This window comes from Mesoplodon densirostris, chromosome 8 (genome assembly GCF_025265405.1).
Source record: "Mesoplodon densirostris isolate mMesDen1 chromosome 8, mMesDen1 primary haplotype, whole genome shotgun sequence".
Classification (NCBI taxonomy): Eukaryota; Metazoa; Chordata; class Mammalia; order Artiodactyla; family Ziphiidae; genus Mesoplodon; species Mesoplodon densirostris.
In genome coordinates, this window is record NC_082668.1 from 7,706,359 (window position 1) to 7,728,837 (window position 22,479).

General features: G+C 50.4%; 2 protein-coding genes across 5 annotated transcripts in view; both read right to left on the minus strand.

The window, feature by feature from the left end:
- EIF4E2 (eukaryotic translation initiation factor 4E family member 2) overlaps positions 1 to 13,654 on the minus strand; it is a 29,160-nt gene extending 15,506 nt beyond the window's left edge. For 3 of the 4 annotated variants that reach the window (XM_060106460.1, XM_060106459.1, XM_060106457.1), the window contains exons 1-4: positions 13,566 to 13,654; positions 6,715 to 6,829; positions 5,626 to 5,760; positions 1,237 to 1,341 (exon numbers count right to left, since the gene is read on the minus strand). In XM_060106460.1, coding sequence (XP_059962443.1) covers positions 1,237 to 1,341; positions 5,626 to 5,760; positions 6,715 to 6,829; positions 13,566 to 13,585 — 375 coding nt within the window. In that variant the 5' untranslated portion in view covers positions 13,586 to 13,654. Of the gene's footprint in view, positions 1 to 1,236; positions 1,342 to 5,625; positions 5,761 to 6,714; positions 6,830 to 13,075; positions 13,126 to 13,565 lie in introns of all 4 variants that reach the window. The other variant, XM_060106458.1, reaches the window with a different exon arrangement.
- A 2,120-nt stretch (positions 13,655 to 15,774) lies between these two features.
- On the minus strand, positions 15,775 to 21,178 carry CHRNG (cholinergic receptor nicotinic gamma subunit). Its single transcript, XM_060106996.1, has 12 exons — positions 21,124 to 21,178; positions 20,787 to 20,926; positions 20,528 to 20,572; positions 20,243 to 20,352; positions 19,530 to 19,685; positions 18,664 to 18,761; positions 18,137 to 18,337; positions 17,847 to 17,961; positions 17,521 to 17,635; positions 16,575 to 16,791; positions 16,232 to 16,365; positions 15,775 to 15,948 (listed from the first exon to the last, which is right to left on the minus strand). The coding sequence occupies exons 1-12, from the start codon at positions 21,176 to 21,178 to the stop codon at positions 15,775 to 15,777; spliced, it is 1,560 nt and encodes a 519-aa protein (XP_059962979.1).
- Between the last annotated feature and the right edge of the window lie 1,301 nt (positions 21,179 to 22,479).

Consider the following 22,479-nt stretch of genomic DNA (forward strand, 5'->3'; position numbering starts at 1 on the left):
GGGCCCCAGGTTCGATCCCTGGTCGGGGAACTAAGATCCCGCAAGCCGCGGCGTAGCCAAAATGATAATCTTCATCATCATCATCCTCTTTTTTCAGAACTACATCAAAATGAAATGATGTCAGATTTCAAACACAGATCACTCCTTACTTCATTCGCCAGAAGTTTATCAAGAGTTACCATGTCCCAAATACAGACATGAAGCCACAGTCTCTACCTAGATCCAGTCTAGTGAAGAAGATAGACAAGAAAATTAATTACAGCAGTACAGTTTGACAAGTACTGCTGTAACAGAGATATGCATAGGTAGTTCAGAAAGAACATGACAGAAACACCCAAGAAGAGGAAAACATTTAAGCCGGGTCTTGAGGGACACAGGAGTTAGCCAGGTAAAGCAGGTGAAGGGCTCTGCAGGCACTGGGAAGAATATGGCAGTGTGCAAACTCTGACTGTGAGACAGAGATGCAAAGAGGAAGGTCTAGCTACAGCGAAGGGAGGATTTAGAGATGATGGGTGACAAGTCCTGAAAGGTAATTAGGTGCAAGATCACGTGTGTGATGGAGAGCTGCATAAGATTTTTAACTGGGGTATGTGTGGGTGATCCCGTTTGTCTTCTAGAAAAACACTCTCGCATCAGAATAGAGAAGATAGGCTACAGCAAAGAGATCATAGTGCTCAGCTCTGGGTCTCCAGTTGCTGCCCATAAGCTTATTTTTACTCACTTTAATCATATGTACCCTATGGTAATATATTACACACACACAAAACCAGTTCTATGGGAAGAGTAATTTTAAAAAATCCTTTAATGTTGTTATAATACCATGTTAGTGATAAAACAATCTTTGAAAACCATCCACACAGACAAACAATGGAATCAGTGCCTTTTCCTAGAGGTCCCATTTCCAAGGGACCAAATAGTGACGCAGCTTTCAGAGAAGACTTTAAAATACTTCTTCAGAATTAAAAAAAATTTTTTTTTTATTTTTTGGCAGCACCGCGAGGCACGCAGGATCTTTGTTGCCCGACCAGGGATCAAACCTGCACCCCCTGCAGTGGAAGCGCACAGTCTTAACCACTGGACTGCCAGGGAAGTCCCGAGAAGACTATAAAATACTTTCAATTTTGACATGGCTTTAAAAACGAATAAAAAAATTTAAAAAAACCAAACCAAACAAACAAAAAACCCCCAAAACAAAAAACTTGCTCAGAAAAGCAGTCTGAGGCTTTCAGTTCTCACCTCCCACATGGGTTTAATTCCTTCTTTGAAGAGATGGAAGTCACTGTGGCCTGTCAGGTCCCCGGGACGTACCATGTGGCTGTAAAACCTCCAGAACTGCTCCACCTGCCGAGAGAGGACAGCAGAGTGAACAGATGTTTCTTATGCTTCTTTGAGTGGATGTGAGATTTCAGAGAAGAGCAGAAACATGGAAGACACTCTGCTAGAGGGTCGACTTTCTGGAGGTTAGGTTTTCATTTGGGGGACTGTGTGGGAAGGAAGGCATGTTAGAGGAAAGCACACTGTATAGTTTGATAAAAGAATAATGTACTACTGTTGATACAAGAATAAACTCTTTAGGTGAGAAATGCCAGCCTCAGCTAGGAGCCTTAGTTGGTCAATGTCAATACATACTCTCCTGCAGAAGTCACAGGATAATCATCACACGATGTAAGGGGACCTTGTTTTTACACAATAAAAATGACTTAAGTCTTGAGACAGATTAAATGCCACATAACCTCAGCCTGAATGTATTTCTTTAGAACCAAATCACTTTTTAAAAAATACAGTATTATTAACTGTGTGAGTTAACTAGTCATTGTGCTGTACATTACACGCCCATGACTTATTCATAACTCACTTCTTTTTTTTTTTTTTTGCGGTACGTGGGCCTCTCACTGCTGCGGCCTCTCCCGTTGCGGAGCACAGGCTCTGGACGCGCAGGCTCAGCGGCCATGGCTCACGGGCCCAGCCGCTCCGCGGCATGTGGGATCTTCCTGGACCGGGGCACGAATCTGTGTCCCCTGCATCGGCAGGCGGACTCTCAACCACTGCGCCACCAGGGAAGCCCCATAACTGCACTTCTTGATCGAAGATGTTTACCATCAAATATAGCATTAGCTACAATGAAATACATTTTATTTCTGTTTAGTTACTGAGCATTAAGTGACAGAATCAACCACATGCACTACTCCATACCATGGTGCCCTTGCTCAGGCCAGGACGGTCCAAAAACCAAGCAGGACTCAGCCTCTCGCTTAGGGTTTAAGTCCCTTTTCTTAGCTAGAAATTTTCTCTTTGCTCCTCCTTCACAGTCCTGTTAGAAAATTAGACATATTTCTCTATAAAATGTATGCTTATTTATATTCATCATGCTATTTGTTTCTCTCACTAGAGATGTGATAGGAGAGATTACTTCCCTATTCCTCTGCAGTTCATGGGGAACAGCCACAAAGTACTGGCCAGTGAAGTGCACACTTTAGGAGGAAAGAGAAAATGTGGAACAGTCTGAAGAAACAGTTGGTATTTGCCAAGACACTGCTGGCTCTAAATTAAACATGAAGCAAGATTCCATAAAGCACAGCTGAAAATGGGTACCAAGCAGACAGAGACTCAGGTCATACTCCGAGATCTGGATAGCAACTGAGGAGAAACAGACCTCAGACTGTGTGAAATGGCTGTGCCTTCCATTCCTCTAGAGGGCAGGAACACGGGAAATGTCTCAGGTTACAAAGAAATTAGGAATGAATGCCATCTGTAGGACTTCAACGCAGTGTTTCATCTCAGCCACTGCCATGCTTAATTACACCCAGTGATTTGGGACAGTGAGTGGTCATATGCATACAATGAGCAATAATCTTTTCCCACCCTAACACAGTGCAAAGTAATGAAGTATGCCTACTAGAAACCGTGGCTCACTGTGAATCAGGACTTAGGGGGCGGTGGGGACAAAGTACACCAACCATTCCCAATCCTCCAATTGAGCATTGCTTTATTAACCGTTTGGTCTCCACCAATCTTAAAGCCATCCTATATAATCTTATACCCAGAATCCTATATCCAAACCATAAGAGAGATGAAATAGTAAGCAGATTGAGAAATAGTATTAAACGTTTATCTTTTTTCCTTCCCTTAAGGCAATTTTCATTTTTGGAACTCCCAACTGAAACCAAAAAATAAACATTTAGACTCAGAATATGAAGTGCAGAAAAGACCTCAGAAATCATCTCAACTACCTTCTTCATTTTCTAATTGAGTACACGGTTTCAGAACTTGCCCTAGCCCACAAAGTCAAGCAGCAGAAGAGATTACACTTGTGATCCCCACGTCCAGTGCTCTTTCCATTTCAAGACACGGCTTTCTCAGTTACCTTAACTTCAAGAACTTTTTAAATGTTGTCAAACACTAGGATTGAGGACAAATGGCAAATACTGCTTTGGCATCATTGGTTTTACAATGTAATTATTTCTTTGTGAGGAATTTAATATTGTGAGGCATTTCCCAATGCCTTGAATTACATGACATTGGTGAGTATAAAGAAGCATTAACCCAAGGTGATGCTGATGATAGACTGTTCAACTCAGCATATATGCCCAAAGAAAAGAAAACAAAAACCCTGCTTGAGCAAGTTGGGTAAATTCATATATACCTTTCTTAAGAGGGAAAGAAAAATGCTAGAAATAGTTATAATTATGCTAAAATAATTGAACAAATTCCTGAATGAAAACTTACTCCCCAGTTCAGTTTCTTCTCTGATCCTCTGAGCGCTTAACCAGTTGTTTACAACATAATGGCTGCCATTTTACCTGTAATGTCTAGCAAGCAATCAAAATGTCTGTGGATTCAGGAATGTTAGGACTACATGGATATTTTTAAGTTTAATTCTACTGTTCTCTCTGCCAAGAATTCCTTCCTCTTCTTATCACATGTTCAAATTCTTTAAATTCAATCTCAAACCCATCTCCTCCCAAGAGGCTTCTCCAAGGTGAAATTAATCCCTTCCCTCTGCACTCCAAGAGCACTCTAGCCAGGCCTTTCTTACAGCACTTCCCACTGCCTCCCTGTATTGGAAATTCCTGGGCATGTCTTATTTCCCTAAGGGCAAGGTTTTGTATTCATTTTAGAACCCTATTAGTGCCTTGAATTCATTCAACATTTCTTGAACCAAATATACACCAGTGCACAAGCTATTTTTAATAATTCAAAAAAGCCTAGGGCTTCCCTGGTGGCGCAGTGGTTGAGGGTCCACCTGCCGATGCGGGGGACACGGGTTCGTGCCCCGGTCCGGGAAGATCCCACATGCCGCGCAGCGGCTGGGCCCGTGAGCCATGGCCGCTGAGCCTCCGCGTCCGGAGCCTGTGCTCTGCAATAGGAGAGGCCACAACAGTGAGAGGCCCGCGTACCGCAAAAAAAAAAAAAAAAAGCCTAAATTTACTGGTGGTAAGAGAGCACAGGCCAACTAAAACAAGATCTTTGCTTTTGGCTGAAATTATATCAACTCAGCATAGTAATCAGATGATCTGATTATCAGTTACATATGCATATCTGATTAATAATAAACAGATAAATATAGCTTCTTCTAGTAAACAAACATTTTTAAAAACTGGAGCCTCTTGGCATGCATTTTGGTAAATGGAAGAGTAAAAGAGTACAGGCTCTGGAAGGTGGTTGTCACAGCCTAACCCAACCTGAGCTTCAATACTGGTTCCTCCACTAAATCAAGTAAATTATCACAGACTTGAGACTTCAGATCAGATACTTAACCAAGTCTCATTTTTCTTATTTGTAAAATACGGATAACATCACTGACCTCATAGGGCTATCATAACGATCGAAGGAAATCACACAAAGTGCTTATTATTGTGTCCTTCCTCTTTACTAATTTATTGTAAAATTTATTTTCTATTATAGTTTTCTTTTCCAGTGTCTGCATTTTAAACTTGACAAATACCTCAATAATTTCAAGAAAATAACAAATCCTGCATTTGATTCGGCCCAGAGATTGACTGTACTGCACCTACAAGATATATAATAATCTTCACTGAACAAGACCGGTTTTAGTCGCAGACAGCTTCTCAGGGTGCACAACTCCAGCTACCTGTGAGGGAGATAAGACAGAGCGTGGGCTCTCTGTACTGACAGTACCCACAAAAAAATAGACTTCCTTTTCTTTCTGAACACAGAAAAAAGATGCTACTTTATGCATAATCACTAACATATCCGGAACCCTAATGGGAGATTATTAAACACAAAAACTCTAATTTTATTCTCAACTTTATTGTCAAGCTTCATGAGACCAGACACCACGTATTATAAAATTTTGTATCCCTCATGACACTTTGCACACAGTAAGGACTCAATAAATATCTACTTAAACAAGCCTGTATTTCTGTATTGTCCCCTTCTGACCAGTTCCACAATTCACATACTTATGGATACTGACGTATGTTACCTATGGACGTGTAATGAGAAATCTAAGAACGAGCCAATTTGACTTCAGAGACTCAGGTCAGTGAACTAAGGAAACCAGAATCCTAAGTATGTTACCAGGAGGGTATATAAACACAACGATGTAAACACAGGCATGAATGTACTACCAAGGCTCGCTACATTAAACCACCCAGTACTCACAGAGGCAAAGGTGCCAATCTGTTTGATATTCTGTTCGTAGCTCTGTGAGCTGGTGGGACGGCCAGGGGTTCTCCTGGAGTACCAGAAAGTGTAGTTATACTGCAGGGGGTGCTCTGCTGGCCCAGGGACAACAGCCTGTGAATTAAAGAAGGTGTGTTAATCTGGGCATTTTTCACGTGCTCTGAGACTGAGAAAACATTTTACAGTGTCACCCCTTACCACCTGCACACTTAAAAAGGATACACCCTCAGTCACCTGCAGCGGGCTCAAGATTCTGCTGACACAGTAAGTTAGTGGTTAACTGACTCTAAGTTCCTGTAACATTTTCTCTGTTCTTAATGCTTTCATAACTTTCTAATTCCTATCATAGATATTTATGTTTGTATCTTATCTCAACACATTCCCAGGCCAAGTCGGCCTCCTCTATGACACCCTATCACTTATTGGCTAATGACGTTGGGCAAGTTGCTTAACCAGTCTGTGCCTCAGCTGCTTATCTGTTAAGTGGGGAAAATAATAACCACCACCTCATGGGGCTGCTGAGAGGATCAAATTAATTAACAGACGTAAAGTGCTTAACACCATACCTGGCACAGAGTAGTACTCAATAAATGACAGCTACTAGTATTGCTGGTACTGTTAAGTGTAAACTCCTTCATCCACAGTCTCATTCACCTTTGTGTCCTCTCAGCACCTAACATGTCTGCATCTGGAAGGTATTCAATATTGTGGGATAAATCAGCTCAGACTATTACTAAGTAAACAGTCAAAAATTCTAAGTGACGTGCAGGATTTGAAATACTGAGCAGCAGCTTCTGAAGCAATTAACATCCTTGTTAAACTCCAGGGTTTATCTCCCCTGCCTCAGGCTAGGAGAATGCTGGAAAGCAAGGCAGCATCTCAAGATCATGTGGCAAGGGAAAAGTTCTAAGTCCCAAAATGAACTCCAGTGTTTCAACAACCTTTTTTGAGAACAAAATCAGATATTACAAACAGGATGCCATCAAGTTAATCTGCATCTTCCAGATTTCCCAAGATAACCAAGTCTCAAGTCCAAAGGCAACCACATCTATACAGCACAGAACTTACCTTCCTCTTGCTGCTGCTCTGACTCTTGTCTCGTTCCGTTTTTTCCTTCTCACCATCTTTCTGTGTGCTGTTTTCTTCATTCTGATCGTGGTCCCCACTGTCATCATCTTTCAATCTAAATGGAGAGGCAGAACGTTACCCCATGACTGAGCTGATTCCTGCTTATCTAACAAAGCCACCAGGTCAAATGAACTACCATGAAACCAACCCAAAGTCACTCAAAGATACAGGCAGTGAGGTGCACATGAGATGAGAGACGGCAAAGGAATGCAGAGCGGCAATTAGGAGGATTAAACAAAAATGAAAGTGCACATCAGCTAACTTGTGAATTCCAGAAAGCACCACATTCTAGTTTTCTAAAAGGCTGCGCAAAGAAGCGAGAGGTAAACGGTGAAAGGGATTGTTTTCCTTGCCAAAAATAGTCAATAATGAGAAGAATTTCTGGATTAAATAACTGCTTTGGCATTTCAAATGAAGTTAAAAAACGTACTTTTCTTTCTTGCCACTTCTTCTAACCATCCTTCCTACCCCTCCCCGCTGCTACTGCTTTAGTGTAGGCCTTCCTCCCCTGTCATCTCAACTGCATTGCCACCAGCATGTTCTTTCTAAATGCAAATCTAATCATTTAACTTCCATGCTTAAAACTCTCAACTGTCCCTTGCCCTTTGATGTCCACCATGCAGGATAAAGCACAATGAAATATAAGATCCTCTAGAATCTGACTCCTGCCAACTGGCAACCTCCTTCCCTCCTCCCACCTCCCCAAGCAACCTATATTCCCACATCTGTGTTATTTGCAAACACTACCCGCTCAGCCTAAGGTACCATTCCTCCCACATGTTTCTCCTACTAGAGGGGCCCTTAGAACAGTGTCTCATTAATCTTTGCATCTCCAGCACCTAGGACAAGAAGATGCTGCCCTAACATGTAGCACAAGAAGATGCTGAATTGATGTTAAATGAAAAGAAAAAGAAATTAAAGAAAGGAACGTCTTTTTGCCTTTTAAGTCAAATGTACTTTAGGTGCCACCCTTTCAGGAGCAGTGAAACCACCCTAAGTGTTGTGTAGTGGTTTGCTATGACTTCAAATCCACTTATTTATGACTTAAATGAAGATATTTTAATCCACCTGTTTATGACAGAGACAAAAACAAAGTTGTTTTTAGAAGTAAAGTTGTCTCGATATAAGAAGGAAGGGTGTTAGGATGTCACCTCATCTGCTGTCATTGATAAGCACTAGCAACTCACTTGCTGAGTGGCACCGCTGGGGCCTTATCAATAAAAACCAATAAAGAAGGAGCTATGGTGAGGGGACATTTAGACTAGAAATACTGAGAGTTGTGTGAGGAATATCCAAGCGTTTCCGTCCGGGCAAAGCTATCCTTTGCTCTGAAGATCTGGGCCGCTCACTCCTGGTTGGCAGTGATGTTAAACCCTGCAGCAGTCTCAGGAAGAGAAGGGACATTAGTTCCTGCTGTGGCCGAGGTGACTCCTTTAGCAGTGGTGACAAACCGTGCAGTGGCCCCACAAAGACCAGTCTGCCCATCAACACCAGAGCTGTAGCTTCCTAGCAATGTGCTCTAGCTACAAGTGACTTTTATCTTTGAGCTGGCAGCTGGACTTTAGCTGCTGGTTGGCAAAGCCATCCCATCCAGTACCAATTCATATAAAGGTACAACTGAACTAAATTTGGACTTTATTCCTTTCATCTTCCCTTGCGTGGAACAACAGTGTGACTGACCTATCATTGGTTCGGAGTATGGTATGTTATTTCTTTATTAGCTTAACAAGGGACATCTGCATGCTATTGGCTTATGAAATTACTGGAATTCCCACGCTGAATCTGTGGTAAATAAACTACTGGCAAAGAAAACCTGTCTCTGAGCCTAATTTGCCACCCCCCAAAACACAATACTAAGGCTTTCAGTGAACCTAAAGTTCACTGGATCCAGACAAAAAGATAAATGGAAGGTGAATTCACAAAGATAGTAAGAAATGCTGTTTAGTCTAGAGCTGGACCATTAACTTACAGATCTTTTCTGAAATCACTTCTCCGGCCCTATCCAGTCAAATGGAATCTGGCAATTCTCAGGAAAGGTACCAGAAGTGGTCAAATTGTAACTCGGATACAGGAATACCTCAGAGATATTGTGGGTTTGGTTCCGCATCACCGCAATAAAGCAAATATCACAATAAATCGAGTCACGTAAATTATTTGGTTTCTCAGTGCATATAAAAGTTATGTTTTCACTGTACTGTAGTCTATTAAGAGGGCAATAGCATTATGTCTTTAAAAAGTATGTATCTTAATTTAAAAATACTTTATTGTGAAAAAATGCTAACCATCACTAATTATACAGGGTTGCAATAAACCTTCCATTTGTAAAAAAAAAGAAAAAAGAAAAAAAGCAGTATTTGCAAAGTGCAGTAAAATGAGAGGTATGCCTGTATTACCTTATAGATGCAGAAACATGCTGCCAAGTATTTTGCACTGTTTTTCTTTTTGCCCATGAATCCCCAGTGCCTACCACATAAAAAGCGCTCACATGTTAGAATGGATGGGCTAGGCATGCGCTGGGGTGCCTGCTCTGCCCACTTCACAGCCCTAGCTGTAGGATATACTCCCGAGATCGTGCACGGTGCCATGACCGTCCCCAACCTCACCCTGGCCAAGACGTGACTGTGAAGGAAGGGCACCAGAGTAAAGGGTGGCCCAGCCTGGCCAATAAGCGATGCCTCAGGGGCTTGCTCAAAATTACGAGCCAATCCCTCCCTCGGCTTTTCATCCAGGAGATGAAAGATCATATGGATTCAGGAACGAGGGCAGTCATATGAGTCTCATACAAGAAAAGCCATGAGGGAATAAAGACAACAGCAAGAGCACAGAAAGTCAGGAGGGGCAAAGGGGATGAGCAGAGCAGACGAGCAGAGAGTGGAAAGGAGAATGGTTGTCTCTGATGCTGCCGTCCCTTTGGCTTGGTTCACCCTCCCCGGACTCCTGGGAGACCTAATGGCGCTTACAATGCCCCTCCCCCTTCATTAAACTTGAGCTGGTCTGGTTTCCTTTTCAAGAGGAACCTGTCTAGCATGCAAATCCCACAACATTTACAAGCATACTGTGTGTTTAAGAATACCTGTGCAATACCTGACACACAGTTTGACCTCAGCATGGTACAACCAACTCCTTTCCCTCCAGTGGTCAGCCTACTTGCAGTCCCCGACCTCAGCCCTCTGTTGTGTTCATCACCTGGTCTCTGCTCAGAGCGCTCCTCTTCCCCTACTTAACTTGTCCTTCAGGATTCAGACTAAGGACACTTTCTCTCTTTTAAAAATTTATTTATTTATTTATTTATATTTTGGCTGCATTTGGTCTTCGCTGCTGCGCACATGCTTTCTCTAGTTGCAGCGAGCGGGGGCTACTCTTTGTTGCGGTGCGTGGGCTTCTCATTGCGGTGGCTTCTCTTGTTGTGGAGCACGAGCTCTAGGCGCACAGGCTTCAGTAGTTGTGGCACACGGGCTCAGCAGTTGTGGCTCACAGGCTCTAGAGCGCAGGCTCAGTAGTTGTGGTACACGGGCTTAGTTGCTCTGTGGCATGTGGGACCTTCTGGGACCAGGGCTCGAACCTGTGTCCCCTGCATTAGCAGATGGATTCTTAACCACTGAGCCACCAGGGAAGTCCAGGACCACTTTCTCTTGAAAATATTTCCTGATCTCTCTCTAGGCTGAGTTGGGATGCCCTCTTCTGAACACCCGCATATAAACGTTTGTACTTGTCCCAGCTGTACTGTCATGGCCAGTTTTTTGTCTCCTGATTATGAACATTTCATGAGTTTTTTTTAACTGCTTAGGCCCAAGACAGCTCCTATTTCTCTTCTTTAGGGCATACCACAGGGACTCACATTACTTCTCTCTTCTCAGTTCCCAACTCCCCACTATATCCTTTGGGGTCCTTTCCCTTCAATCTTGGTTAAAGAGGGGCACAGTCACCCCAGCATCTTACATTTTTCTAGCCCGAAGTGAAACATATAAATGCCTTTCTTTTTAGTGCTTTTGCTGCTAACCACTAGGAAACAGAAAAATAACAAAAATAATTATGCCAGAGAAGAAACAATGCTACTGTGATCCCTGGACCCCACCTCCCGACTCCCTTCTAAGATAGTAAATGGAAACCCTAACGGACCTTCATCTTATGCTGTCATTTCTTGAGGGTGGAGCTAAGCAACCACTCTGCTTTCTGAGCCTACACTTAAGGCAAGGCATTTTGCATCCTGTCTTCCGGAGGCTACTCTTACCAGCCTGAAGCTGGATGTGAGCAAAGATACAATCCAGATAGAAAAATCAGTGCTCAATACACTTAGGCAGACAATTAGCATCTGAAGCTGTCCAGGCTGAGTGGCACCTAATTAAGCTCACCAAGCTTCTGCCCAGATATGTCCTCATACTCTAGACGATTCACTGCAGGTAGGAACTTGGTCTAATTCATCTTTACATGTCCAGCATCAGGCAGTGGCAGAAAGCAAACACGTTTAATGAATGGATTTCTAAAATCAAAGCAATACAAGGCAGACTAGGATGAATGTTGAATAAGTGGTTCAGACAATAATTAAGAATGGGCCAAGGCTAAGAAAAAAAGAATAGGGACAAAATCAAATATGGCATCTAGATTTGAAAACCAAGCTCAACACCATAGGGACTGCAGTATAGTGAAAGCATCTTAGGCTTTTACATATGAATAGGATCAATGGCAATGGTAGCTAATGACTTGATGGGGGGGTGGGGTGGCGGCTATTCGTTTAGGTCCATAGAAGGCCACACAGAAAAGGTGACTAGAGCTCCTCTTTAATCTGAGCCCATCAGATTAGACTACAGTACTCAACTCCAGGCACTGGACTTTTCGGACTCTGGCAAACTGGAACATGTCCTTAGGAGCCATGTGGTGAAGAATGCAGAGACCAAATATGCAGCCGTGGTCTAAAAACTGCACACTTTTTTGCATGAAAAACAAAGACAACAAAAACAAAACTAAGGGCTGGAGTGCCGTCTTCAATTGCTAATTTCGAATGAAAGACAGCTTTGTTTTTTTTCCTGCATAGCTAGAAGACACATGTTCAGTATAATGAATAGTTAACAATTGGAACTAATTAAAAATGACCCAGGCTAATTTTTGTCAAGATGTGCTTGAACGAATGTTAAACAACAAACTTGGGTTCGAATCTCACCATATGGCCCTTCCTGTTGTTGTGGGCAAGTTATTTAATCTCAGAGTCTCATTTTCCTTATCTGTAAAAGGAGGTAACATGACCCCCTTACAGGGTTGTTAGAATTAGTAGAAATAATACGTGAAAAATAGCAAAATGCCCGTGGAGGCCATTACTGCCACTCTTCAATTAGCTTACTGCAAACCTCCAAATGATCTGGGTAGGGCTGGGCCAGATTACCCATGAAGTGCCTTCTTAAAATGAAATTTTCATTTCTTCAGTTCGGCGGAGAGAGGGGTATAGCGTTGGCAGAAAGCTCCACTGAGGCAGGACTTAGATCTGAAGCTAGGAGTTGCCGGGCTTACGACCGGGCGGTGGGGCGGGGGGGGAGGTGGTAATTAGTATAGGAATGAGCTCAGCTACGCAGTGGACTGCAGAAGCAAACTCCCAAAGACTTTTTTCAAGTAGCAGAGCCCTCTCAGCAACCAGGAAGCATTCCTGAGGAGCTGCCAGGAGTGCGGGAGTCCAGGACCTCGCAATTTGCATATCAGCACTCAAGGTACGGGAAGAACTCCAATTTCCCATGGGCAACAGTGGGTCACAACCTAAACTAATAGTAATTCCACTTTACATTTATATCTTAAATGTAGTACTTTATATCTTAAGGTACCTTTAAGCATTGCCGAATGTGACTGGATCCTTATCAGAGCACTAACCACTAACGCGGTTTGGGTAACAGAGGCTCAGAGACTGGGTAACTTTTCTAATGTCAAATAACTGGTAACTGGTGGGTCTGAGGCTGGACATCTAGGTCTTCGGAAAAGAAGACAGATTTACTGGACTACTAGAAGGAAGCCAAAACATAATCTACCTCCAGATACAATCGCTGCAGGGAAATACGCAAAAATATCTTGCATTTCCTTTCTGCACCTCCCGATTGTTTGATGCTGGAACTAGAAATCAAACAACAGATAGGGTACATACAGAACTGCAGGAAGAGGCAATAACAAGTATACCCGTTGGGCAAGAAACTGAGCAGCTCTTGGAGAGTGTGTTGGAAGAGGGGAAAAGGAGGGGGAAGAGAACGGAAGCAGGAAGGAGTCTCGGGAAGATGAGAATTCCGTAACTGAGCAGCCACTGCGCTGAGCGCGGCAGCCACGTTACCTCATTGCATCTTCGCAACTCTACGACATGGGCTCTGTTACCGTCCGCACCTTGCAAATGAGAAAACTGAGACTCAGGAGAGATGACCTGCCTAGGCCAGAGGGAGTGTGTGAGAAAAGCTGGGTTCAGAAGCAGAGCAGCCAGGCTGCGGAAACACCCAAACCTCCGGTCTCCGCCCCTCCACGCAGCTGGCAACCCGCACCCGCCCGGCAGGGTGTCCGAAAATCTCCTTCCAGGCGGCACGGCCACCTCCTCCCGCCCGGACCCCGCACTTCGCTCTGGGTCCGTATGACCCTGGGGTCCCTGAGACCCCTGCATCCCTCCTCCCCAACCTCCTCCTCCCCGCCGGCCGCCCAGGCCCGGCCGGCCCGCAGCCCTAACCAGAAAGGGAGGCCGGTGCCGCAGTTTGCGCCGCCGGCGGTCCCGGCGGGGCCGGACGCGAGGAATGGTTGGGGGAAGGGGCCCCGGGAGGCGGCCACGCGCCACTCACGCGTCGAACTTGTTGTTCATCCTCTCGCCGCCGCCGTCGCCACTGCCTCACGGAGTGACTTCCGCTTCGCCAGGTCCCTCCGCCTAGGGTCCGACCACTTCCGGTTGCGCGGGGCGCAGCGGAACGTCGGCGAGCTGGCCGGGAAGGGGGCGGGTATGCCGGGACGCAGTCGTCGGGCGGTTGCGCGGAGCTGCTCAGGTTCGGTGGCCACGCGGGCGGCGGGCCTCGGCTCTGTCCCTGTTCTTGCCCGCCGCCCGCCTGCTCTGCCCAGGGGAGCGCGTGCTGACCCCCTCCCGCGGCGGGCTCCGAGAAAGACAGCTCCGAGTAGCCGACGGCGCAGACTCTGGATTTACGGCTCCAGACACCAACCCCGGTGGGGCTGCACGGTCCTGGACTCTCTCTTAAGCTCCCTGAGGCTCTTTCTTCTTTGGTACTGGCCATACTATACTGTAGTACCCGCCTCTTCAGGTTGCCGTGTGGCTTGAACGAGGTAATCAGTTTCAGGCGCTAGACACGGTAACCCTTCGTAAGTGGTGGCTATTGTTAATCTTTGGTTACTTGTGCCAGGAGCTACAGAACTGATCTCCGCCTTCTGAGGCAGTCAGGTTGAGAGACTCACTCCAGGTGACTAAGCTAGTAGAGAGGCTTACAGGAACCAGAGATGATCCACCGTCATCAAATTGCCTGATGCTCCAAATATACAGCAGTGCGGGCGCCACACACACACACACACACACATACATATACACACACACACAGTGGAATAAATGAAATGAACCTGCTGGTGATTGATCCCCAAAGCCAGCAACCCTGTACTTGGGGGAGGTCCTCTCCCCCCCACCAACAATGTCCCATTGTCAGGTCTTTATGTGACACTTTAACATTTTTTAATCACTTTCACCCGCACCTTTGATCCTGTGATGAGGGGTGATAGGAACTGATATCTGTGCCCATATTTACAGATGAGGAAACAGGCTCAGGGAGCACAAATGACTTGCCCAAGTTGTCTTGTCACCAACAAAACTCAGGCCCCAGTTACACTCTCAAAGCATGGCCTTACTCCCCGCCCCACCCCCACCCCTGAAAGACCCCGGCCCTCGTTTCCTAAGTGGGGCAAAGGGAGGCTGGTCAGGGTCTCCTCCCAGCCTCCCTGCCTCCCTGCCTTGCTCTTCCTTGAGATCAGTGCAAATTCCCTGGCCTTTGAGAAGAGAAGGAAGAGGCGTCCGTTTTCCAAGCCATAGAACTTTCTTAGAGTGTCTAAGATTGGGTCAGTGTTGGGAATTGTGGACTCCAACCCTTATTTAGCCATCATTGTTCTGGGATGCCCCTCTTACTCGGCCTCAATTTGCCCATCCTAAACATGGGGGAATAGTGATTCTTGCTTATCCATAATGCTGAGGAGCTCTTAATAATGAAAAAAGATAATAAAACTCAAAAACTGTTTGGTGAGCGATGGCAAAAAAAAGCATCTGGTCTTCCCTGGTGGCGCAGTGGTTGAGAGTCCGCCTGCCGATGCAGGGGACATGGGTTCGTGCCCCGGTCCGGGGGGATCCCACATGCCGCGGAGCGGCTGGGCCCGTGAGCCATGGCCGCTGAGCCTGCGCATCCGGAGCCTGTGCTCCGCAACGGGAGAGGCCACAACAGTGAGAGGCCCGCGTACCGCAAAAAAAAAAAAAAAAAGCGTCTGAATGGAAAGGTCAGTGGTGCACATGAGTATTGGGTGCTTACAGCCCCAAGAAAGTAGGCAGATGCCAGCTGGAATGGGCTGCTCCCCTTCTTTCGATAGAGCATTGGTTGCTACTCTTCACTCCTCTCTTGACTTCCCTCCTTTAGGAGCCTGCAGGGAACTTGTAAAAGGGAAGGGAGGCCCAGGCCTGGAGAGGTAGGACCTTGCCTAGTTGGGGATAGGATAAAACAGAGTCCTTAGGGCTTCAGAAATGATGGGAGTTGATAACACTTTGCTCAAGTGAGGGGAGTGCCAGGAATAGCAAGCCAGTGCCACGTAGATGCTGATCCCACTAACACACTCTGCCAGTATCCCATCCCCAACCACTCCAGGGCTCCAGCTCTGTCTTTTTATTTCCCCAGCTTTTCTCAGGAACGGTTGGCTCACATGGCCCTGAAGGGTGCTTCCCAAAGAGCATGCTCATGACCTCAGCAGCAGAACACAGCTGATAAGACTCCACATGGCTAGCAGCAATTGGTTGGCTCAGTCGGATGAGGGCAGGTAGGAGCGGGGGTCTCCAGGGAATGGCAGGGCAGGCATCCTGTTGTAGTGGGCCATGAGGAAGATTCCAGCAGTGCCACAGACAAAGAGCGAGAGCATGACCAGGAAGCAGACACGGTCTAGCACTCGGCCCACCAGGAACCACTCCTTGTTCCCCTGAGGGTGAGAGGCAGGGGATGAGATGACCAGCGGTGGCACCAAGCTGGATCCCGGTACCACCCTTGGCCATCCAGCAGGCCTCCGTTCTTCATTTCCTTGAGCCCTTCTCACCTGCTTCCAGGCCTCAACCTGGCTTCTTCCACGGGCCCCTGGCCCCACTCCCAGTTCCACTTTTTCCACCCTATTGCCCGACCATGGCCACCCCACTCATCCTGCCCCATCTCAGGTCCAAGTCCCTCACCAGGTACACAAACCCCAGCCCCACCCCCGACTGGCTTACACTGTCAAAGTGAGTCTGCTGGTACCGGGCGCAGGCAATGACGTTGCAGGCTTCCACACAGGCCTGGATGGCTGGGGCGGCCTGCTTCAGGCTGCCACACCACTCCTGGCTCTGCCCTGACTCCGGGCCTTTCTCTGTGGAAGAGAGAGACTAAGGTTTGGAAGTAGAATGGAGGAGAAACAGTCTGAGAAAGTGGCCTCTCCTTAGAGACCCCAGCCCCTCTCTCCCCAACCTGGACACTTGCCCAACACTCATCTGCTGTGCCTGGCACCTTGGCCAACAGACCCTTCCTGTCTGAAGCCCCTGGGGAGGCGTGTCCCCAGTGTCACACCTCCTGCCTCACCTAGCTTCTCTAGCGCTGCCCTCACTAGCCCATTGCGCTGGTGCTGCCGGAAGAGGAGCTCACTGTGGGGCAGGCAGAGGGCCACCTCCTCCCCAGCTGTGATTGACCACCGCGTGGAGGAGCCATTCTGTAGCCGGGGCCGGGCGTCCTGCACAGCTGCTGGGGCCAGCGGGCGAACGTGCATCCGCAACAGCTGGGGCAAGAGCCGCAGGAACACCTGAAGAGGGGATGTCATGGGTGGCTTAGCTTAGCGGCCAGCAGACCTTCCTGGGTGACTGGGCGGCCAGGCTGGGCTTCAGAGCAGAAGGTGATGGTTGGCACGAAGGGCTCATGCGCTGGGGGCCCAGAGGCTGCACTTCAGGGGCAGTGGCTTGGCCCCGGTACAGCTTACCTGTTCTGCGCCAGACACTGAACCTGGGTCCCCAGACTTTTGTGCACATCAGAATCACCAAGGCACTTGTTGGAGACACAGGTTTCTGGGCCCCACCCCTGGCTCAGGATGCCTGGGGTAGGCTGGGAATCTGCGTTTGTAACAAGGGTCCCAGCTGACTGCTGCAGGTGGGCTGCAGATCACACGGGCAGTGGAGCCAGGCTGCCTGGGCAGAATCCTGCTTCCTCCACTTTCTAGCCATGCGACCTCAAGTAAACTATTTAACCTTTCTGTGATTCAGTTTCTTCATATGTAAACTGGAGATGATACGAATACCCACTTCATAGGGGATTTATGAAGATTAAATAAGCTACTATATGTAATACACCTGCCACATAGTAAGCGCCTGATGTTATTTTTGGTCCATTTGGGCACGTGCTTCTAGATGCACATGGGGCAGGTTAGCTGCTGAATGTGGTAGGCGAGGACTATGCCCAGGGACAGGAGTGCAGGGGAAGGTGCATGTAAGCGGAAAGGGCAGGAGGATGCTGGAGTGGGCGGGGGCGGGGAGCTTGCCTTGCGGACCCCTCGAGCCATGGAGTGTGTGTGTGGGGACCGCAAAGACACGTTGAGCACGACCACAGCATTCACAACGATCAGGATGGTCACCGCCAGGAGGAAGGTCAGGTACCTGCCGGGGTGGGGCAGGCAGGAGGTGGGGCTGGCCTTTCCACACTCCACCCCAGGAAACATCCCCACCCATAGTGGCTGATTCCCCCAGATCCCTTGGGGTGATGGGCTGGCATTGAGGATGATGGGGGTGGGGGTGGCAGGAGGGCAGCACCCTGTGTTCCTGAGAAGGGAGGGGAGGAGGTAGGCGCAGGCATGAGGACTGGCCTTACTTGCTGATGAGTGGCACCGCCTGGGAGGTCTCAGGCACCTTCTTGGCCACGAGGAAGAGGAAGACAGTCTGGGCCAGGAGCACGTTGATGGCGACGGTACACTTCTGACCACCCGCTGCCCACGACCAAGAGGCCTTCAGAGCGGATCTCAACCTCCCCACCGTGGGGCACCCCCCTCCCCACAAGGAGTCCGTGTCCCCGGTCCCAGGTCATGGTGCCATTCTGCCCTTCCAGCTATCCCTTGTGCCGCCGGCTGGGGCCGGGGCTCCCCTCCTACAGGCGCTAGGTACCCTTGGCAGGAAGGAAGTAGATGAGGATGGCCACAGAGGAGATGAGTACACAGGGCGCAATGATGTTGATGACGTAGAAGAGGGGCTTGCGCTGGATGAGCAGGTAGAAGACGACCTTCTGGTGGCCGGCCTCCTCGGCTGGTACCGCCTCATCCAGCAGCATCTTGGCTGGCCGGTGCCGGATGGCCCACTCTCCATTTTCTGTGGGCAGCAGGCTGGGGTGGGCACAGGGAGTGCAGGCAGGCAGATCCCTGCAGCTCGTGTGACCCAGCTACAGGGCAACCAGCATGTGCCCAAAGGAGCGCCACTGAGGGATGGGAACAGTGTGGGAGGATGGATGCTTGATCCCCCTCCCGCCCAAACTGGAGTAATTATCATGGGGAAAATCAGAGGTTGGCTGGGCCTTTAAATATATGTATTTTGTGGTTTACTGTAGTTTTCATCTTGAGTTACACAGGAGGGGGCGTGATCTCAGCCTGGCCCTGCCTGCACAGCCAGGTCCAGCAGGGGCCTTGGGTAGAGTTTACCTGTGAAGGCCTCGGGGTCTATGAAAATCCACTCGATGGTCTGACCATCTTCCTGGCTCAGCTGCAGATTGATCTCGTTGGTGCTGTAGGTCTGGGACCTGGGAGATGGGGAGGGAAAGAGGATAAACTTGAGTGTGTGTAGACTCACCCATGAGGTCACATAGACCATCACCTGAGGGCAACTGTGGGCAGCTTTGCCTCAAAAAGTGCAGCCAGGAATTTCTGAGTTCTCCACAAAACCCTGGCACGAGACGAGGCAGGGGCGGGGAGTCAGGCTCCTTGGGGTCTGGGGAGGTTTGAGCTGAAGGACCAGGAGACTGCGGCTCAATGCACTGCCCTGGGGGCAAGAGCCCAGGGCCACCCCGTGTTCCTCCCTCCCACCGTCTCCAGGGCAGGAGGGGCCAATGGTGAGAACAGAGGAAATACAGTGTGTACCTCTCGGGTCTGCTTACTGAGGAGGGTCTCAGGGAGACTGTTCCTCTAAAAGCCGGGGAGACCCTCTCACAGACCCCCTTTCCCCATCAATGGACGAGGATCCTGAGACGGCGCCGTCCTCTCCGTGGGGCTATAGGGCGTGGTGGTCTAGTGTGGGGGTGCATGTGTGCCGGCGTGTGTGTGCCTTCTCGCCCACCCATCCCAGTCACTGATGTCTCTCCTTCGGGCACAGGCAGGGAAACTGAGGCAGCAAAGGAGGATGAGTGAGGGGATCGAGGCTTAGCAGGGAGAGACATGGGCATCTTCAGGCATCTGGGCCTGAGACAGATGCAGAGGCCCCAGGGAGGTGGAGCCAGGCCCCTGGGTCCCCACCCGACCAGGGCCCCTCTTAGAGCGGCTCCCGAAATCCCCACCCCAGCCAATGGCCTCACTGGAAGATGAGGGAGCAGTTCTGCCAGTCGAAGGGGAAGTAGGTGACGGAGACTGGGCAGGAGGAGCGGAAGATGGCGGGCGGCAGCCAGTACACACAGCCGTCGGGAGACACGAGCGCGTTGCAGTAGAGCGCCACCTCGAATACGCCGTCCACGCTGCGCACAGGCCAGGCCACGCGTGGACGGGGCCCGGGGCCGCCAACCCCGCCCAGCCCGCCACACCCCTGCCCGGTCTCCTCCTGGCCTGGGGACCGCTCCTCCCCCGGCCCCCTCCCCGCCCCCTTCCCCACCCCCCACGCGCCAGGCTCCCTGGGCCCAGCTCCTAATCACTGCCGCTTCCCCCGCCACCTCGCTTCATTAATGGTCATGACAGCAACTGACAGCGGTTAAGCTCCCACAGAGTGCCAGAGCCCGAGGGCAGCCCTTACCCGCGCCTGTCCTGTGGGCCCCCGAGAGAGCTGTCCTCATCCCCACGTTAGAGGGACGGCGGCCCACCCAGGAGGCCCAGCCCGGAGGTGGTCTGGGGTCAGGTCTGGGGTCAGGTCTGCTGGCCCCGGGCCCTACCCTTAGCCCCCGCACCCCAGTGCCCGCGGTGTCCCCGGGCTGCACCGTCTGTTCGCCTGCCTCTTTCTCCCAGAGCCCCCTTGTCCTGCTGGGCCCGCCCTTGCGTCTGTCTGTCCGCCACCCCCCGCCCGCCCGCGCCTCCTCCTCACTTGTTCTCTAGCACGATGTCCGGCCTCCACACCATGGTGGACGGCACCCGCAGCACCCACAGGCCGTCGTAGTCACGTGGGTCCCAGCGCAGACGGTAGTCACACCACTGCTGCAGGGGGAGGGGTTGCCAGGCCCCCCGACCCCCAGGAATGGGGGCCCAGCCCGGGGGGGGGGGGGCAGGAGAGGCAGGGATGGGGTGGGAGGGAAACAGGCAGCTATGAGGGCCTTGGGGCCCCAGGGTGGGAACTGCTAGAGGAAAAGTGGGCGGCAGGGCGGCTTCTTACCATTTCTATCCAGACGTTGGTGGTGAGGGCCTCCTCTCGCTCATTCTGGGGGCGCAGAACAGAGGGCTAAGCCCCCAGGTGTTAGTCCCTACAAGACCCCAGCCTCTTGGGCGGCCCCATGGGAGTTTTCCAGCTCCCTGGTCTCTCCCTGGTGGGCGCTGCCTGCTCCCGGCTGCTGGCGCCAGCCCCTTCCTCTCCCCCCATCCCCGGGGCAGGGTGGGATCCCCTCCCCGCCCCCGTCCTACAGGCCTGTGCTCACCAGGGAGATGAGGTTGGTGAGCGTGAGCTTCAGGCTGACGTTGACCACGTCGGAATCGTGCTTGGCAGGCCTCAGGTGGGGGACGTAGCTGTGCATCAGGTCCCCGAGCAGACGCTCCTCCTGGCTCCGGCCCTGGGCTCCTGCGACAGACAGCGGTGAGCCTGGGTACAGGGGCTTTGGGGCCGAACGAGGGGGAGGCCACGGGAGGGCGTGACATGGGGAAGTAGGGAACCGGGTGTAGCAGACAGGCTCCAGTAGCCCCCCAGACCCTCCATCCCCTGAGGCCTTGGACCCCTGCTCCTGGCCTCTCCAGGCCCCAGACCCGCTGTGTCCACACCCAGGCAGACAGCCAACAGTGACAGAAGGAGCAGCGGCCTCTGGCCCCCGTGCATGGTGCCACAGCTTTCTGAAGTGACAGGGGTGGGACTGCAGCTCCTCAGGACTGAGGTAGAGGGATGCAGCCTCTGGGTCTCATGTAACAGCCCACACTCCCTCCCCAGCCAGGCCAGCCAGGCCAGCCCCACCAGCTGTCTGACCCCAGCGCTGTCAGCTGTTCCAGGATGGACACAATGCCGGGCTCAGGTTACCCTGGCTGGGGAGGACAGAGGGGCCCTGTCTGCCCCAACAGAGACGGTCCAGCCTCCATCCCCACTCTCAGGCCCAGCCGACCCAGTCCTCCGTCCGTGTTCCAGCCGGGGGGGGGGGGGGCGCTGAGGACGCAGCCGGGGACAGATGGGTGTGGGAGAGAAAGGCAGAGTGCTGAGGAAGGGCCCCGACCGAGGACCCTTCCTCCTGCCCCCTCCAGCGGGTCAGGATCTGGGGAGGTGTGAAGGCCTTTGGGGAAGCGTGGTTTGTTCCTGAGTTTCTCTATGACATGATCCCTGACATCTTCATGGGTCACTCCCCTAGACCGAGACACGGGAGGGTCAAGTGCCTATGAGAGAGATGCACTAGGGCCCCCAGGTAATGGCACCTTAATGCAAATGAGGGGGTCAAGTCACGGTTCTCTGGTCTCTGAGGCATGGAACTCGGGTCTGGTAAGCTTTAGAGGAAGGAGAGCCAAGGAAGATTTGGAACGCAGCCTCCAGGGAATAGGACAGCCCCTGAATAGGGGCTCCTCAGGGGGGCCTCAGTATTTATTAAATCATCCACAGATTTACGGAGTCCCCAGTGTGTGGCAGGACAGCTCTAGGCCAGGGGGACCCAGGGATAAGCCCGAGCCGCTCACAGGAACTCACAGTGCAAGGTCGTGGCCCCTGTAGAGTCAGATGAGGGGACCTAGAGGGGCCAGAAAACCAGCTCCATCCACGCTGTGGTTTGTGGTCAGGGGAAGAGTGGGGCTGAGGCTGATCTAGGAGCCGAGGGCCCTGCTGTCAGCTGGCCACCTGTCTTCTGACCAGCTATTCGAAGCAGACAGGTCAACATGACCCAGTACGTGGGCAAGACGGAAAACGCAGGTTCCCATGTGTGCCGCCCACCCTTCAGCATCCTGTGGGACAGGGTGGTGGAGGCCTCTGAGGGCTGGAGGGAAAGCACCATTTGAGGACGTGTCCTCCTCCCCTCAAGCAAGTGGTGTCTGTGGCATTTTAACATGTGTCAGTAAACCAGAAGTCAGCCCACGTGCCCTGTCCTTGGAGATCCAAATGAGGTTGGCTCAAACCCCAGCCCCTGCAGCGGGCCCACAAGTCTCTGT

Bases quoted from the DNA above. Each gene is read 5' to 3' on its own strand.
- CHRNG (XM_060106996.1), bottom strand. From the start codon at position 21,178: ATGCACGGGGGCCAGAGGCCGCTGCTCCTTCTGTCACTGTTGGCTGTC. The intron at 16,366-16,574 runs GTGAGGCAGGAG...TCTCTTCCACAG, and splicing joins GGCAGCGCTAGAGAAGCTAG to AGAAAGGCCCGGAGTCAGGG. The intron at 15,949-16,231 runs GTAAGCCAGTCG...TCTCACCCTCAG, and splicing joins AGCAGACTCACTTTGACAGT to GGGAACAAGGAGTGGTTCCT.